We start from the raw sequence: 20,440 nt of genomic DNA, 5'->3' as shown, positions 1-20,440 counted from the left end.
GTATCACCTGATTTCACCCTAAGCGAGAATCGCGTACGTGTGCTGCGCAAAGCACTCTGCGCAGCTATGTACACGATTCTCGTCTGTGCGTGCGTTCGGAGGTCGGGTCTTCAATCTGGCAACTCCGATTGTGATAAGTCTTGAAGACAATCATATTCCGTGATTAAGTTTCAGTAGTCATCGCAGAAAGTCCAATATGGTGTTCATCGTTCAGCGGTTTATCGAATGACCGTGTTTTAAGATAAAATCTTTATTCGGCGACCGCGTGGTGAACAATAATTATGAAAATTCGGTTAAAAACATCACGCCACACGTAGAAATTCTCATGTCGTTGCGTCTCGCGCACGATCGACAGTCGTGAAGAGATCAGTGCCTCAAAGACGGAATAACCGTAATCTATCTTTGGTGTGGAATTTTAAGAAATAAAAAGATATTGTAAATTCAAAAATGGAAACTAAGAAGATGGAAGACAGCGCGGAAGTAAACGATTCAGAATCAGCGGCGATTAAAATCAAAGAGAAGAAGCAAAACTCGATAGCGGATATCGCGACATTAGATATAAAGTCACGTCTCAGTTTGGAGACGATAGAGGCTCGTACAGAGCCTTACGTCAACGGGGTAGCTCAAGTGAACGGTATCTGCGACTCTCCTCAAAGAATTGCTAATGTCTCTGATCTATCCCCACAATCTCAGACAATGGAAACTAGTCATTTAAACCAACATGGTATATAGTGTGATCTATGTAATTTATTTTATACAGTAGATTCAATAGATAAACTTAATTGATACATAATAATAATAATAATAATGATGATAATAATAATAATAATAATAATAATAATAATAATAATAATAATAATAATAATAATAATAATAATAATAATAATAATTAATGATAATAATAATAATAATAATAATAATAATAACAATAACAACAACAACAATAATAATAATAATAATAATAATAATAATAATAATGATAATAATAATAATAATATTATTATTATTATTATTATTGTTATTATTATTATTATTATTATTATTATTACTATTATTATATTTATTAGTGTCTTGCGTATTTACTCAGACGTATTTATTTAGAGATTGAATTAGATGGTGATTTAAAAATGTTTTTGTAATATTTGATATTTTTTAATAAGCTTTAAAAAATTTTAAGATTTATTTCAAATTATAATGATTAAAAATCTAGAAAACAATATATATATGTTCAACATACAACTTTTTGCAAAATGTATGATTTTGAGAAATTATAATGTATCGTGGCTCTCTAAAAATTAAGTTTTATAAATTGAACTTAAGTTTGAAATATTTATTAATAGGATATTGTATAATTGTTCTTTTTGTATCTTTGCACAATGGTAAGAATTAAAATATTTATTTTTTATTATGTTACAGAACAAGCAGAAACATTATCTGTGGAAAGTAAAGACAACGATATCCAATATGTTAGCTATATGAGCGAATTACAAATGCCTGATATTATGAAGTTAATACAGAAGGACCTAAGCGAACCTTACTCTATTTACACATATAGATATTTTATCCATAACTGGCCGAAATTGTGCTTCCTGGTATGTAAAAGATCCTTAGCTTATGTTTTGTACTTAAGTGATATTAATATACATATATATAATTGATATCTTACAAGTATATCATTCTTACAATGTTAGTAAAAGATTTAGCAATTATTGTTTATGTCATTACATTTAGATATTAATGGTTTTAGATAATATATAGAAAACGAAATAGAATTTAGTTTGGCTCGACTTATTTGACTTTCAGATGTAGAATTTACACAAAACTCTTGCTTTTTGTTCATGTAGGCAATGCATGGTGACGAGTGTGTCGGTGCCATTGTCTGCAAACTGGATATCCACAGGAAGGTGATAAAACGTGGTTATATTGCGATGCTAGCCGTTGATGTAAAATATCGTAAACGGAAGATTGGATCAAATTTGGTAAGACGAGCTATTCAAGCGATGGTGGAGGATGATGCAGACGAGGTAGTTTTGGAAACAGAGATCACTAACAGACCGGCGCTACGTTTGTACGAGAACCTTGGATTTGTGCGCGATAAACGATTATTTCGATATTACTTAAATGGTGTAGATGCATTGCGATTGAAATTATGGCTCAGATGAAATTCATCTGTATGCTTATGTCAATAGGTATTTAAATAATTACAATATTGAAGAGATATAACATCTATGCTCTATTGTGTGTTTTGTGCGTGCGTGCGTGCGTGCGTGCGTGCGTGCGTGCGTGCGTGCGTGCGTGCGTGCGTGCGTGCGTGCGTGCGTGCGTGCGTGCGTGCGTGCGTGCGTGCGTGCGTGCGTGCGTGCGTGCGTGCGTGCGTGCGTGCGTGCGTGCGTGCGTGCGTGCGTGCGTGCGTGCGTGCGTGCGTGCGTGCGTGCGTGCGTGCGTGCGTGCGTGCGTGCGTGCGTGCGTGCGTGCGTGCGTGCGTGCGTGCGTGCGTGCGTGCGTGCGTGCGTGTGTGTGCGTGTGTGTATTTATATGTATATATCAGAAAAATGTGTGACATTAATGTCAAAGAGATTATATGTTTTTACACGCACAAATACGTTTTCAATTGCAATACTGAGCAATTTATTGTTTAAATAATGAATTCAACTTGATTCATTTAGCTAGTAATTATGTTCAATATATGTTATAGTAAATAACTTTATATTGCAACAAAATTATTTCTAGTTATTTTAAAAATTATTTTTTATTTTTTACATTGATAAATATACTAAAATTTTCAACAGCCTACTGACAGTATGTCCGTTGAGGACAGAATATATATACAGAGTATATAATTTGTTAATAGTGCCTAACTGTTACCTGACTGTTAGTTACTTTGTTATGAATTTGCTGCAATTCCTTTGATATTAATGTCAGTGATTGAGATAGATTTCAATTGCAGCTTGAAGATATAAAAATGATGAGTGATAGCAAGAGACAAAATCGAGACTGTGAAAAATGTACTGAAATTAATCAATGTATTTTACTGCGTCTCACATTGATAAAATGAGCATCTTGAAGCAATGTTTTGATGACTGATTCAAAAGAAATTCACAAGTTTCACGTTGTTATTACAATTATGATTTACTTACATGAACATTTTATATAAGAACATACATGTGTAGAATGTTTTTCAAGTAAATACGTTAGTAAATTTTGGAGATAGATTCAGCTGTAAAAAGCAATCAAAATTGTTCTTAAACATATTTGACTTTGATTTAGAATGAATTTAATAGATCAATAATTCTCGCAAGAAATCAAGTTTTATATTACAAATTGATTTATATCAACTCTTAAATACTTAATTAATTTTAACAAGCAGCACTTTATACATATATCTTACATGTGTAATGATTTTGTCAAGTGAAAAAAGAAACAGATATACATAACTAATAAAATGGTATGAAATAATAATTATGAATGATCAGGATATATAAGATATATATATATATATATATTTATATAAATTTTTTATTATCTTGTTGAATCCAGTTTACTTATTTATTTTACTTGCTTCTCAAATAAAGTGGTTATAAAATTAATTAATAACATTGCATAAAACTGCACTTCTATCGCATATTGTATCTTAGCTGTTGCATAAGACTGTGTCAAGTGTGTAATTTTGTCAATGTGTGTCAACAGCAGTTTACTAGAAATATTAAAAAAAGAAAACAAAGTCCGACAGAGGACGGCGAAACATTAGATAAAATATTTCCGTTTGAAATTGTAAAGAGTGATACACACGGAAATATATCGATATTTATATATATTATATTAAACGAATGACAAAAACAAAAGAAATTATCGTTTACGAAATTGAAATATTTCGCAAGAAGTGTACCACATCCGATAACGCAAGAGGTGGGGAGAGAGGGGGTAGTATGCATTACTGTCTACCTATTATACCTATCTTTATATAAAAAATAAATGCGAAGCACAGATCATAATGTAACTATTAAAAAAATGTAAAAAATGTTAATAAAGATACATAAATGTTTTTACATCGGTCTTTTCTTTATATGTACATTGAAAGATTTCTTTTTTAACGGGTTAGTAAATATATATAAATTGTATGATGATATAGAAAAAAAAGAGATTTTCAATGCACTTATAAAAAAAACCACGGTTTATCTGCTATCTTCTTTGTCATCCCACGTTTTGGGAGTCACGAAGCATTTTAGTATGTATATAGTTCAATGTCAAAATAATTTTTTTTACAGCATTTATAACATTAGATACGTTGCCGCTCTTTTCTAATTTGTTAGGGAATTTTATTTAGAGTTTTTTGTTGTCTTTCTTAATTTGCTAGGAAACATTATCTAGAAATTTTTATATTGTCTTTTTTTTTAATATGCTAAGGAAATTTGTCTAAAATCTTTTTTTGTTGCCATTTTTTTCCAAAAGTGTGTTCCAACCACGGACTAAAGCCTTGTGTCCACGATGCTAGAACTCAATCCGAGATCTCGGTCCGAGTCCTCGAACAATAATATTTATACTTGGCTGAATATAGTTAGCGTTGTAATCGAGTTACGATTCTTTACGATGATTTTCTGATCTATGTTATATTGCCAAGTTGGTTTATAGATATCATCAAGTGATGCACCGCTTGATTTCGAATCTTTTATTTTATTTAGATGGTCCAGATATTGTGATCTTAAATTATTAATTTCTTTTTTGCAATTTCAGTTGTTAGTGGTTGTCCTGTTAATTCTTTGTACTGATTACAGATTATCTGTAAAGCTTGATCTCGTTTCATACGATTATGATAATCAACACTTTTTGTAACATATAAACAAGAATGTTGTTGATATAACATTAATAAAATTTTAACATTTTCTTTATTATCCATTTTTTATTATAAAAGAAGTTTTTTCTGAAAATCAATTTTATATATTATTATACTTTTCTTGAAAAATAATATGTATATATAGGTTATAATATATTTTTAATGTCTAATTTAATCTGCATTAAAACTAATAATAACTACTTATGTAAATCTTATTAATTATTAATCTTATTAATTAATTTTATTTAAGAATTATATTTCTTTTATTTTTTCAATTCTATAATTACTTACTAAAATATTATTTATATTGTTCACAGTATCTCATATCACTATAAGTATCTTATATTTTGTCTTGACAGATAGTAAAAGAAACTAGTAAAATCTAATAACTCGCAATAACTCGTACCAAAAAATGGGACGCAACGCATTTTTTCGTTTGAGCTTCTTATTCGAATTTTACATCCAAATGCAGTGTGTACATGATCCGAGTTCTAGTAACTTTCCCTCAGTCCGAGATCTCGGACAGAGTTCTAGTATCGTGGACACAAGGCTTAAGGAATAGAGGGACTGAGTCTAAAGTCCTAGTTTAGGCGAGAGGGGATGGTAATTCAAGCGTGCGGGGGGGACTGCTTTCCGCCATATTGATGTAGCGATTCTCACACAGAGATTCTGTGTCTGTGACATGGTTACACTCGTGTAGTGGTGCCACTAAACATAACGAGTCGTTATGTTTAGTGGCACCACTACACGAGTGTAACCATGTCACAGATACAGAATCTCTGTGTGAGAATCGCTACATCAATATGGCGGAAAGCAGTCCCCCCCGCACGCTTGAATTATCATCCCCTCTCGCCTAAACTAGGACTTTAGACTCAGTCCCTCTATTCCTTAGTCCGTGACCCTGTCTGACACCGTGTCAATGTGTGTCGCCTAAATGCCTTGATGGAAAGTTCCCATTGCCCGCTCGCCCATTTAGAAGTAAGATAAACTTTTTAGCTCAGCAATAAGTGGGCGAGAGGGCAAGGAGTGGGGGAATGGAGCGAAAATGGCGCAGAGACGAGAATACCTACATCTTTAGTGCTCTACATTAACAGTTCTCATCTGTAAAAAAGTTTGGATATTCTTGCAGACATTCATGTCTTGATACTTTATCCTCATTACATGCAACATTACACAATCCGCACATTTGAACACAAGACGCATTCTACAAAAAATATTTAATTTATTTCAATGCTTTATTGCTGTATAGTTACATAAAAAATATTTATACTTTTGACATATCAACAGATTTATATTTATCGTTTTATTACATATAAAATTATATTATAAAATATTATTATACATGTTTAATATTCATTACAAAATTGTACTTATTATTTGATTATCCATTTTATAGATTACATTTACACGGCCCGATTTACGCCGAAGTTATAACATCGATGTTATAACTACTAACGTTAGATGCCGCTGTAAACGCTATTTTATGACGAAGTCATTACATTGATAGTAACTTCTTCCTAAATTAGCATTTACACGGCGTTTAACATCAGTAGTTATAACATCGATGTTATAACTTCGTCGTAAATCGGAGTCGTGCAAACGTAGTCATAGATTTTTAAAATGTCGCAAAATGTCACTCAATATTTGTCGCTTGTAATTGAAAAAATCGAACGACAACATCACATCGCTAGTGATTACATGGCGTCACTATGGGTTAGTTTACACCGATTGTTTAGTACACGTACCAAATACTAAATCAGCTTCTTTGATTGGTGTAGATTTTACACTAAACAATTTATACCTATCGGAAAAGCAGATTTAGGCCGGTATTTATAGTCATTTCTTATATTTAAGATCGTCTTAAGTCGTCGTCATTGTCGTCTTAAGATACTAATATGGCTTTTTGATTGGTTTGTAGCATTTTAAGACAAAACTTAAGACAATCTTAAATATAAGAACGGACTATGAATACCGGCCTTAGTATTTGGTACGCGTACTAAACAATCGGTGTAAACTAAGCCTATCGCTGAAAACGAGCGACGCATGAAATGGTACCTTTAGACTCTGTCTCCCTATTCCTTAGTCCGTGGTATCGGTGGTATATACCATGGTGGAAAGAAACAAGGTGAGTTATTGCGCATAATGGCGGCAAAGAGTTGGGGGACTTGCTTGTCAACCAATCACAGGGGACCCATTTTATGCGCGCAAAATTCAAAAGTTCACAGCTGATTAAAAAATCAAAACAGTATTGTAAATAAATAAATACTGCGACTATTACAATTTTTAATGCAACAGGTCGGCATACTGTCTACAAAGATAAAGTCACATAATATTACATATTATACCAAACTCTAAACAAATCTTCATATTATATATTCATTTATTACTTACACGACGGTCACATCGGTCTTTTCCAAATTTAAGAAAACTCTCTGCACGAACACTATATATTTTTTTAAGAGGAACACTGTATACACTTTATATACGTTAATAAAGCATGTCATCAGCCATCAGCCATACTGAATTTTTATGAAATGGGCCCCCTATGATTGGCTGTCCGCTCCCCACTACCTTTAGACTACTGCGCAACCACGAGAATAACTCACCTTGTTTCTTTCCACCATGGTATATACAGGATTGTGTTATGATAAGGGTGCGATTACATGGAGCGCGGTTTGCGGTACGCGGTACGCGGTAAAGGAACTAGTAACCAGAACCGTGCCGCCGTGCCGTCTGTTTTTTTTCCCTCCTATTACATGGAGCCAAAAACTGCGCGGAAATGCGGCACGGGCTAGTGACAAATTAACATTTGTATGCATTTTTTAATGAAATTCATTAATTTAAATGCAATTATGAAATAGATCCGTTGAAAGAATAAGCGTATCGATAAAATTAACGTAGAAATAAGTCAATACATTTAAAAAAATGCATATAAATGTTAATTTGTCACTAGCCCGTGCCGCTTTTCCGCGCAGTTTTTGGCTCCATGTAATAGGAGGGAAAAAAAACAGGCGGCACGGCGGCACGGTTCTGGTTACTAGTTCCTTTACCGCGTACCGCGTACCGCGAACCGCGCTCCATGTAATCGCACCCTAAGGTTCGGAACACTTCTCGGTTTAGTTTAGTAGCTACCAACATCTAGAAAATAAAATAAGCCGAACTAGCACGGATTGGAACCGTTGGAACCACGGACTAAGGAATAGAGGGACGGAGCACAAGCTGTACCGGGGGAGCACGTTTGTGGCGGGGGGGGGGGGGGCCGCCATATTCGTTTAGTAATCACCACACATAGAACTCACTATTTGCGTATGTGTGAGAAATGAAAGTCAAATCCTGCGCACAATAAACAAAATAGGAAATAGAAATAGGAATAATTATTAAATATTAGAAATAAGAAATTGGAATTATTTATTTTAAAAATAAAAATAATAGAAAAAATTAATGCATGAATTAAGAAATAAGAATTGGAACTAATTAATATATTAACGAGTTATTAACGAGTGACAAGCGTAAAGAGATTAGGCGGTTTTATTATTGTTGTACTATAAATTTTATAAAATACTTTAACTTTTATTACTCTGAGGCTCTGCATACAGTAGACAAAATATTAGAAATAGCAACAATCATTTAATATTAAAAAGAGAAATTATTTTACATCTAACAAGAAAATAAAATATATTAATTAGTTCCAATTCTTATTTCTTAATTCATGCATTAATTTTTTCTATTCTTTTTATTTTTAAAATAAATAATTCCAATTTCTTATTTCTAATATTTAATAATTATTCCTATTTCTATTTCCTATTTTGTTTATTGTGCGCAGGATCTGACTTTCATTTCTCACACATACGCAAATAGTGAGTTCTATGTGTGGTGATTACTAATCGAATATGGCGGCCCCCCCGCCGCAAACGTGCTCCCCCCCGTACAGCTTGTGCTCCGTCCCTCTATTCCTTAGTCCGTGGACAGAGTGCTTTCCATCAATGACACGCCACGGCACGGTTCGACACAGCAGAAGAGCATAGTCGAACACAGAGTCTAGTTTATGGCTGCCAATTTTTGGGATGGTATTCTAGAGAATTTTCATTTTATCCATCTGCAAAATATATTTATACTTATCGCGATCGTAAACAATAATAAATGATGGTTATGTTGATTTGTACGCAAGATCTATAGAGAGAAGGTTACCTCATGCGCAAAGAGGGACAAGCAGTAAGAGGGGCAAATGCAGAGAGGGGCGAGCGGCAAGAGGGGCAATGATGATCTCATTGGCAAACAGAAGCTATCTCAGACAGCTACTGTTTGCAGATGAGATCATCATGCTCTCCCCTTCCTTCATCGCCCCTCGCCATTAAGCTGTTTCTAGCTCCCCCCTTCATCGCTCCTCGCCATCAAGCTGTTTCTAGCTCCCCCCTTACTTCATCGTCCCTCGCCCACAACCGGTTTTACTGAGGTAACCTTCTATCTATAGATCTTGATTTGTACGTACTTTAAATATGCCAATATGCTCCTGGTACGCCAATTTTTCAATTAAATGAACTTACTAGATATCATGGGAAGACATAAGCAGACTCTAGCGGTCTAGTTCAGAACTAAACGCGTTCTATCAAGTATCCAAGCATGGTGTTTGACCGTGTCACACAGTGACCTAGTTTACACCGATTGTTTAGTACGCATACCAAGTACTAAATCTGCTTCTTTGATTGGTCTGGATTTTACACTAAACGATTTATACCTATCGGAGAAGCAGATTTAGTACTTGGTACGCGTACTAAACAATCGGTATAAACTAAGTCAGTGTCGATCTGTGTCTCCCAGATGGAAAGCTCCCATTGTTATCCTGTTTTAGGTAGAATGTTTATATTCATAAATTTTATTTTAGTTAATTATAAAAATAATATTAAATTTGTCTCATAATATTTTTAGATGATAGAGTAATTGTTATTAGAAGTTTGGACACACAAAATACTGAAACAATAGCATCTATGGTATCACCTTCTCATGATGATAATCTAGATAAGATTAATATTATACAAAAAATTTTAAAATACCGTAAATAACTCATTACATTTATATCGCATGATATATACATGATGTATATGTTATTTTTTATTTCAAAAAATATTCAGCCTAGTGATAAAAAGAATGCAAAGGAAAGATCAGTTGAAGAAGAAGAAGAAATATTGATATTAGAAGTCCACTATAGAGAACCATTATGGAATTTTAAATTAAATGTTTTTTTGGAAATTAAAGGTGCTATTTTACATAATAATTCTTCAAGTTGAATTGCATTTATGCGGAAGTAGTTTTGAAATGTACTTATTTGTTGTAAAATTGTAGGTAAAATTGCATTATGGAATCCATATTTATCTCTTATTTGAAATAATGGATTTACCCAAAAACATTTTCTTTTGTAATGTTTTTTTTGTTTTTCTTGCAAATATAGAGCTGCCGCCAATACTAATAATCTTGTTCTCTTTTCCTTCATATTAGTTTCATTAATAATTTCTGTACACTCCGTCATCCAATTATACTTTTTTTTGTGACATTTTATTTTATATAAACTGTATATACTGTTGTATATGTAATGGAATTTGTCGTTCTATTAAATCGCGTCCTACTAAATCACTGTAAGTTATTTTCATATTTAATAGCTAGTTTCTAGCGAGTGTCACGCAGTTACGTGACTTTTTTATCGCTGAAAACGAATGATGAGCGACGCATGAAAAGGTATCTTAAAAGTTTGTTCTTTATTGCTGCATTGAATTCACACTGCACTGAACTGAACTGAAGTAGTGCAAGCGAAGACAAGTTAGTGTAAATAAGTATAAAGAACGTTTCAGTGCAGTAATCAACATGACGCACCGCGTAATATTAAATAAATTATTAGATTCTTTGAATGAAGAAAATATAAATCTAATGCCACCATTTATATCTCTTTTAGACGACAATGACGGTGGTAAGATATGTATTTTTTGTGCAATGTATTGTAGGGATGATTTTAAAAGACGGTGGACGCTATTTAGATAAATGCTGTTCTTCAAATCTGTTCTTTTCAGATTTTAGTGCAAAGGAGGATTTTATCTCTTCTCTTAATATTTTTATTTTTATCAATCTTTTATAAATAAAATATTTTAAAAATAATTTTTGACAATATCTGATTTATAAAGGTTTGGTAAATGTACAATTTTTAAGAAGGGCAATTTTTAGGGTAGTCATATTTTAAAAAATAAACAAATATTCGATCCGATCAATACATGGTTTGTTCTTTATAACTGAACTAGTGCAGTCAGTTTAGCTCAGTTTTAGCTATAAAGAACAGACCTATAGTTTCAAGTTTTGTGACACGGTTTTTTTCAATTGATATACAATATTTATTTTAGAAAAAATTAAGGTAATTATACAGTATCACTACCTCCACTCCGATTTTGATCCAATTACGCTTATTCGACGCGTTTTTGTATTAAATAAAACTTTTCTATCTGAAAAAAGTGTCGCTCTGCCCCGCGAAGCGAGATATTAATCATTATACTTGACATTATAGTTGACCACTTTTCAGGTTACGAAATCTGTCATACCGACGAAGTGTAGCAATACTGAGTATGCGCTGCGGTCACGCGCGCATGCGTTGTCAATAGAAATGCGTACGAAATATAAAATATACATTATTTTTTAAATAAACATATTAATGATTAAAAAAAATTGGATATACTGCCGAATAATTAAAAATGATATGTTTAAAAATATATATTACTATTAAATATTACGAAATATGTATATATATATATATATATATATATATATATATATATATACATTAATATAAACACATATTGCACATAAGATTAATACATATTCGAAAGTAGGATTATTAGACTTTTTAATTTAACACGATGTTTAGCATATATATATTTAAGTGTAGTAAGTGTTAATAATGTTAATATTGAGAAAATAATGTATCGACTGTACAGAATGTACGCAAGAAACGTGTCTTTAAGTAGCGCTCGTGCTCGTGTATGCGTGGAGGCAGTGTGTTCCACTGATATGTATACATGGATAGCTGATGAGCGCTGCTATCGCGTCTGTAATTGGACGTCATATCAGCCATCTTAGATGGAAATTTTCACGCAGACGCATTAACAGTGATGAACAGTGATTCTCGAGCAGTGAGTAGTGCAGCTGAATTGATTGTTTATATAAAAATAATATATATTGTTGTCGTCAAAATGAGGCGTTGTTGTTTTTGTAATGCTACGGAAAATAAAACAATAAACCGTACATTTTACAAGTCTATATAATATATAATACAATTTTTTAAATTAATATTGTATGTTACAGATAGGTTATGTTTGCGTACATAATAAAATAAATGTTGCAATTATTTTATTAATCAATTCTAATGCACTTATGCATTTGTATATTTTTTTAAGCATCAGTTTTTATATGTATTATTTTTATAAATTTTATACTGACTTGAGTAACTTCAAATAAAATTGTATTATATATTAAAATATTTACAATAAATTTATTAAAATTTTAATTTTAATTCAACAGAAATTTGAATAAAATTTTATAAATAAAACAAATAAGTGAAATAATTATGGCATTTAATTAATAATAAGTATAGTACAAGATATACATATATATATATATATATATAAGACATTATATGTTTAAAGTTCCCACGTGAAATTTCTTTCTAATATGGCGGATTTTCCGGAGACGGAATTTTTATGCGAGAACAAAGACATCGGCTATCCATGTATACATATCAGTGGTGTGTTCCGCCCCCCTGCGAGGGACTCCACCATCAAATAAAACTAACCTAACCTAACCTAACACCAAGATCTATAGAGAGAAGGTTACCTCAGTAAAACCGGTTGTTGGCAAGGGACAATGAAGGAAGGGGGTAGCTAGAAACAGCTTGAAGGCGAGGGGGCAATGAAGGAAGGGGAGAGCATGATGATCTCATCTGCAAACAGTAGCTGTCTGAGATAGCTTCTGCTCACAGATGACATCATCATTGTCCCTCTTGCCGCTTGCCCCTCTCAGTATTTGCCCCTTTTGCCGCTCGTCCCTCTTTGCATATGAGGTAACCTTCTCTCTACAGATCTTGACCTAACACTACCTATTTTTGGGTTAATCTAAAATTAGGTTAATTCAAGGATAGGTAGTGTTAGGTTAGGTTAGTATTTCAAGATAGTGGAGCCCCCCGCAGGGGTGCGAAACACACTGTCTCCACGCATACACATTCCACACAAAGCGAGGTTCCACACGGGTTTGCAACTGAAAGTTAAAAATCTCGCGTGGAAAGTTGCAAACCCATGTAGAACCTCGCTTTGCGTAAAAAGTGTTGTATGCATGGAGGCAGTGTGTTCCGCCACTCTGCGGGAGACTTCACCATCAAAAAACTATACACATAGGGTTTGGATTGAATCTCGTTTTGCGTAGAAACTCGTAAACCCATGTGGAACCTCGCTTCGCGTGGAAAGTGTATACGTGGAGGCAGTGTGTTCCGCCCCCCTGCGGAGGACTCCACCATCAAAAAACTATACACATAGGGTTTGGATTGAATCTCGTTTTGCGTAAAAACTCGTAAACCCATGTGGAACCTCGCTTCGCGTGATAAGTGTATGCGTGGAGGCAGTGTGTTCCGCCCCCCTACGGGGGGCTCCACCATCATAAAAAACTTTTTTTTAAGGTGGAGAAATCCTTTATGGATACCCGTGATCCTCGGGGGAGGACCACGGGTTATGTGAGAGTCTCCCGGGAATGAAAATATCCACTAAAACTCCACCGGTGACCCACGCTGGCCTTATTTGGGGGAGTCCAGGGAACCGCCTGAGGCATTACTTCCTGAACCCCCCCGGCCTGTCGCTTTGTCGGCGACCCCTCACGTCCGGGTTTATGGCCCAGACTGCCCTTACTGGGCATTAGACTATTGTTATTGTGGGGAAGCAGGGTCACCTCTGCTCCCCCACGCCCTTCCGATGTTAGTGGAGGGCGGGATTGATGTGTAGACCCCCGTCTCCACATCAACCCCCCCATCCAGACCGAGGGTGGAGCCGGCGGAACTCCGTCTGGCGCTCCACCCTTCGGTCCGGATCCTCTCTGTATTCCCCTCTTTATGGCTGTGATAGGTGTGTGTGCGATTACACTCACACCCGGCCAATGGGGGGGGGGGGAATTCTCAGCCTCCCCTTTTATTAGGGGGGGCTGTGAGGGCTTGGAAAGAGGAGAAAAATCCTCTTTCTTCCCCGCCCCACTCCTCTTACTTTCCCCCTGTCTGGCCCTTGATGAGGGAGGGCAGGACGAATGAATCTCGTCCATATTCTCTCCCAGGCCATCCAGGAGGAACCTGCTTGCCTCCCCCAATGGTGGGGAAGGTTTTGCCAGTTTTAGAGGCGGCCTCGGGTTTGGTGGCTGTCTAGCCAACCTAACTTCCGAGGTGAGCTCCCAATGTGGGAACTCACGAGCCGCCTCCTCGGCAATCCTCCTCAATACTCCAGTCTCTTCCACGTGGTCGGGACCGGAGTATTCTACCTTTATGTTCATGCCAGTCTTGGATCTGCTTATGAGCATGAACGTGATGTGGCGAATGTTCAATCCACGAAGGTAATTCCACCCCCACACCACCCGTTTCGCCACCTCCTGGCCATATGGAGGGTGCCGCCACCAAAGGATGACTTTAAAGGGGGGTCCACTCCCCTTCACTCCACCCCTTGGTGCCGAGTTGTCCTCGTGGGAGGGGACTATGTTGGTGGCGGCACTCGTCGACCGTGTTCCCCTTGTCCCCTCCTTGTGAGTGGAAGAAGAGCAAAGACCCTCTCCCTCCTCCTTCCTCCCTTTCTTAACCTCCCTTCCCTTCTTGGGGGAGGGGGGAGGAGAACCCCGCGTCTTTTTGACGGGAAAGATCTCTACCCTCCTCTTTTTCAACTCCGCCACCTGAGTTTTGGGAGGCTTGGTGCTCCCCTCCATTGCTGATTTGGAGGAAGACATGGGAAGATTCGTCTCTCTCCCCCTATCTCCTCCTCCTCTCAAGGATGGGGATGGAAGAAGGGCCTTGAATGGCCCCTTTATCCCCTCCCTTTCCTTCCGTCTCCTGAGCTTGGGGAGGCTTCGTGCTCCCCCTTCTCGGTAATTTGGAGGAAGACGTGGGAGGATCCTTTAGTCTCCCCTCTGTCTCCTCCTTCCTCTTTAGGGTAGGGATGGGAGAAGGGCTTTGAATGGCCCTTCCCTCCCAGCCTTTTTCTCCATTGCAGAGGGGGGTAGTAATCCCCGCCTCTCCTTCACCGATGTTGGACTTGGAGGTATCACCTCCTCATCCTCCACCTCCATAGCATAGAGGTCGGGAGAGGGTTATTAGAAAAATGGAGCAAGAAGAACTCCCTCCCTCGACTCTCCTTCCTTTCCCCGATGCGCCCTCCTCCTCCACCTCCATTACTGGAGTGGACAGGAGAAGGGGAATAATCTTTCCCTCCTCCCTTCCCGCTAGGAAGAGTTCTGAGGGGGGAGCTGGCCTTCCCCGTCTCCCCCTTTTACCATCATAAAAAACTAACCTAACCTAACACTACCTATCCTTGAATTAACTTAATTTTAGATTAACCCTGTTGAAGCAAATTGTTTTTCGCGCCTCAAGAAAGAGTTAGATAAGCGCCCACGTGCGAGCCAGTACGATACGAGATGGCGTTTCGTAAACAAAAGGCATGCTTGCGTCCCTCCCATGCGTGCGTTTAGGCGATAGCGTCGCACAGTGGGCTGGATGAGCAAAAAACGGGTCATAATTCAATAACTAAATGAATTGTTGTTGTAATGAAATAAAACTTGGTTTTCTAAAGTTTTTAGAGTTACTGATTAAGAATTTGAGGTCAAAACGACAAAATTTAAAATGGAGGATTCAATATGGCCGACAAAACGCAGAATTGTTTTTTAGTTTCGTAAAAAAAGATCATATAATGGGTTTTTAGGTCACTAAAATCAAATCTGACATTAAAATGACAAAATTCAATATGGTAGATGCAATATGGAATAAAAATTACTTTTTTTATGGCGCTAAATTCAAAAATATTTAAATATTAACTATTATTGTAATTATTGTGCAAAAAAATAAATTTGATTGGGTTAAACATAAAATATAAAAGTGCACATACAATTAAAAATAATAATTTTTCACTTATTAAAAATAATTATATGGTTTCCTTTAAAAATAACAAAATTTTCAGAAAATTTTTAGTTTAAAATGTTATAAAAAGTTGTTCCGAATTATTCCGATTAAATACTTTTAGATATCAATTCTGCAACCATTTGTGAGTAATCTTACATAAAAATTACAACCGACTTCAACCGACTTTGCTCACAATCAACAATTTTTGTACGGTGCTTATTGATATTGGGTGTCTTATTTTAATTTATGCGGTCGATTGTCTCACAAACTAAAAGAACGAAAGTGTTTTGGACCAAAGTTGAAGAATATTAAGAAAACTATAAATGAGTCTACTACCAACTTCGACCGAAAGTCGAATTGTTTAAATGTAACATGTATTTTTTATTGTCGATTTAGATTTAGCGTCACAAAAAAAGTAACTTATACTCTCTTTTAATATTTTTTTCGAAAACTGCCGTTTTTTCTATACACCCTTTGACTGTCCTCATATTATTCACTATCTAACTCTGATTTTGTCTCTGTCGTGTAAAGTATTTTTTGACGTTGAAACGATGCTGTTCTTAGAATAAGTCCGTTGCATTATATATCTGACAACACTGATGTAATATTAGCCGAAATCAACAATAATAACAATAAACTGTGCACAATTTGCCATAATATATAGAAATAATACAAGAATAAACATTTTACATAAAACGAATTGTACAATCCTTTGCGTTTGGATTTGTATTAGCGCGTAACCTTTTTTGCGCTTTTTTTACGGTATATGTTCATGGTATATGTTTATATTTTTTTTATATACGTTGTTGAAATAATTTAGAATTTAAACTCTCGCGCGACTGTGAGGTGAGAAAGTGGGCAGCGATAGGCTGTTGTATTAGAGTTTCTTTTGTTTATTCTTCCCCTCCTCTCTCACTTGTCTTCTTTTTTATTGTGCGTGGTAACGGTAGTTGTGTGACGACGCGTGTAAGGCTTCTTATAATATTAAAATAAATACTCTTAAACCCAACATACGTTTTCATTTAATTTATTTAATTGAAATATTTTGAATCATTAACATGGAAAATTTTAAAATAAATAATGATTTATACGTACATTTCACTAATAACGGAGGAGTTTTCAAAAATGAAAAAAAAATTATTAACGATATAATACAGTCGTTAAGCAATAGTAAAACTGACAGTCAGCGAAGTTTTTACCAAAAGAATCTACGCAATTTTGCTTGTCATTTAAAACTGAAGTTAAAAGCCTGCCACTACAAGCATGATTTTTTTAAAAAACGTAATGCGAATTGACTGAATTGTGCAGTTACTTGTTTCGAGGACATCTCTCTTAAAAGTAAAGTACAATCTAAAAGGAGTCATGAGCAAGTAAATGTACAAAAGAAAATAAAAAACCAAAGTACACGTGTAGGACCTAAAGAAAAACTGTTTAACGAATGTAAAACAAAACAAAAAAAACGTATAAAATTATTTCAGGCATATTCTACAGAAATGTTGACGTATGCGACCAAAATGCGACTCAGATCCGAGGGAAATATTAATGCTGCAAAGGTGTTGGATCATATTACTAATAAAAATAAAGAAGAAGTGAAACGAATATTAGAATATTACGAGAAACCACAGCTTTCGATCCAACCTTACACAAAGGAAAAAGCTTTGGCTCTTTATAAGGATGCGAAAATGTCAAAACATGATTACAATACGATTCGATTTAATGCTATGGAACAGCATTGTAATTTATATCCGTCATATTTTCAAATTCAACAAGCAAAAAGGGATTGTTATCCCCAAAATACTGCAATCACTGTTACTGAGTCATATGCGAAGATAGATCTGCATGCTTTATTGGATCACACTACTTGCAGAATTTTTAAATCATTGTTAAACAATACTACAGACTCGAATAAGTTGACTCTTTTGACAAAATGGGGATGTGATGGAGCATCAAACCAAAGTCAGTATAAACAAAGATTTGAGAATGAGAATGACGATGATCGCAGTATTTTTCTGATTAACATCGTACCAGTCAAGTTATATGACGAAAGTACGGGAAGTGTTATTTGGGTAAATATTTCGCCATCATCAACGAGATTCTGTAGACCTGTGAAATTTCGATTCACTACAGAAAATACAGATGTGATCAAAACAGAAATAAATGACATGAATAGTCAGATTGAACACCTGCGTCCTACACAATGTATTTATAATCAAAAAAATATTGCAGTAAAACATAAGTTAATAATGACAATGGTTGACGGAAAGGTGATCAATGCAGTTTGTGAAAATGTTTCGTCTATGAGGTGCCATATTTGTAATGCAAAACCCACCGAAATGAATAAATTGAATAATATCTACAAGAAGGAAGTGAAAGAAGAATATTACAAATATGGCATGTCTACATTACACGCGTGGATTCGATGCTTTGAATGTCTTTTGCACATTTCATACAATCAACAATTCAAATCATGGAGTGCAAGATCTGAAAGTGAAAAAGAAATGAAAAATGCTGCAAAGAAGAAAATTCAAGTAGAATTTCGCAGACAAATGGGCTTAAACGTAGATATTGTCAAGCAAGGAACGGGCACATTAAATGATGGAAACACCGCTCGAAGATTTTTTGACAATCCTTCGATAACAGCTAATATTACCGGATTAAACGAAAACTTGATTCGGAAATTTGCGATTATACTACAAGCTTTAGCAGCTGGGCATGAAATTGATCCAATCAAGTTTAGCGAATTCACAGCGGATACTGCTGCCGACTATGTAAAGCTGTACGATTGGTATTACATGCCAGCATCCGTGCACAAAATATTAGTACATGGTGCAGACATTATAAGAAGTCTTTCTGTACCAATTGGACAACTTTCCGAAGAGGCTCAAGAGGCTAGGAATAAGGAGTTCAAAAGATTTCGGGAAGACCACACGCGAAAGTGTTCTCGAATTGATTCGAATATGGATTTATTGCACATTCTTCTCATTTCCTCCGATCCTTATATTTCGTGTCTCCGAAGAGTTCAGACAAAAAATAAGAAAACTCTTTTCCCGGAAACATTAAAATTATTAGTGTTTCGTAACTCTGAAAATGAACAAAGTGAAATGGATGATACCGTATAAATATATAATAAATAAATTGCTATATAATACGAAAAACTTAATAGTAAAAAATAATAAATAAAATGTAAAAAAAACATTAAAAATAAAATGCAAAAAAATATTAAATACAAAATAAAATATGAATAATATGAGGACAGTCAAAGGGTGTATAGAAAAAACGGCAGTTTTTGAAAAAAATGTTAAAAGAGAGTATAAGTTACTTTTTTTGTGACGCTAAATCTAAATCGACAATAAAAAATACATGTTACATTTAAACAATTCGACTTTCGGTCGAAGTTGGTAGTAGACTCATTTATAGTTTCCTTAATACTCTTCAACTTTGGTCCAAAACACTTTCGTTCTTTTAGTTTGTGAGACAATCGACCGCATAAATTAAAATAAGACACCCAATATCAATAAGCACCGTACAAAAATTGTTGATTGTGAGCAAAGTCGGTTGAAGTCGGTTGTAATTTTTATGTAAGATTACTCACAAATGGTTGCAGAATTGATATCTAAAAGTATTTAATCGAAATAATTCGGAACAACTTTGTTATAACATTTTAAACTAAAAATTTTCTGAAAATTTTGTTATTTTTAAAGGGAACCATATAATTATTTTTAATAAGTGAAAAATTATTATTTTTAATTGTATGTGCACTTTTATATTTTATGTTTAACCCAATCAAATTTATTTTTTTGCACAATAATTACAATAATAGTTAATATTTAAATATTTTTGAATTTAGCGCCATAAAAAAAGTAATTTTTATTCCATATTGCATCTACCATATTGAATTTTGTCATTTTAATGTCAGATTTGATTTTAGTGACCTAAAAACCCATTATATGATCTTTTTTTACGAAACTAAAAAACAATTCTGCGTTTTGTCGGCCATATTGAATCCTCCATTTTAAATTTTGTCGTTTTGACCTCAAATTCTTAATCAGTAACCCTAAAAACCTTAGAAAACCAAGTTTTATTTCATTACAACAACAATTCATTTAGTTATTGAATTATGACCCGTTTTTTGCTCATCCAGCCCACTGTGCGTCGCTCGCTCGCCACTTAACGCGTACTCATGTTAGAAGTAACATCCGCGTTGATCCGCATTGTCTTACAAGTATAACTGAATAAATAGTTTTGTGTTTCCCTTAAAACCGTTCCGTCTAAATATTTTCATTCACCACCCCGCGTAATCTCAACAGGTTATGGGCCCAGTTAAACGCGTGTGAATCGAAATAAACGTTCTTTGTATATTAATCGACCACGTGGCGTGAAGGGAAGCCATTGTCCCTCGGTCAATCGTCGCGAAAATGTCAAGTGAGATATCTTTAAGAAACGTT

At 35.0% G+C, this 20,440-nt stretch overlaps 2 protein-coding genes and 1 long non-coding RNA gene across 3 annotated transcripts in view; 2 read left to right on the top strand and 1 right to left on the bottom strand.

Moving 5' to 3' along the window:
• The window catches only part of LOC105679073 (serine/threonine-protein kinase dyf-5), a 142,153-nt gene that overhangs the window by 110,491 nt on the left and 11,222 nt on the right, over nt 1–20,440 (top strand). The gene's annotated exons all lie outside the window — the stretch shown is intronic.
• On the top strand, nt 143–4,046 carry LOC105677861 (N-alpha-acetyltransferase 30-like). The gene is made up of 3 exons (XM_012376741.2): nt 143–724; nt 1,417–1,592; nt 1,845–4,046. The coding sequence occupies exons 1-3, from the start codon at nt 448–450 to the stop codon at nt 2,160–2,162; spliced, it is 771 nt and encodes a 256-aa protein (XP_012232164.1). The 5' UTR covers nt 143–447; the 3' UTR covers nt 2,163–4,046.
• On the bottom strand, nt 3,742–7,584 carry LOC136998927 (uncharacterized). The gene is made up of 2 exons (XR_010889438.1): nt 7,223–7,584; nt 3,742–7,139 (listed from the first exon to the last, which is right to left on the bottom strand). It is a non-coding gene; the product is annotated as an uncharacterized lncRNA (long non-coding RNA).

This window comes from Linepithema humile, chromosome 3, assembly GCF_040581485.1.
Source record: "Linepithema humile isolate Giens D197 chromosome 3, Lhum_UNIL_v1.0, whole genome shotgun sequence".
Lineage (NCBI taxonomy): Eukaryota > Metazoa > Arthropoda > Insecta > Hymenoptera > Formicidae > Linepithema > Linepithema humile.
The sequence above is the reverse complement of the archived record's forward strand: the minus strand, read 5'-3'. Positions and strand labels throughout refer to the sequence as shown.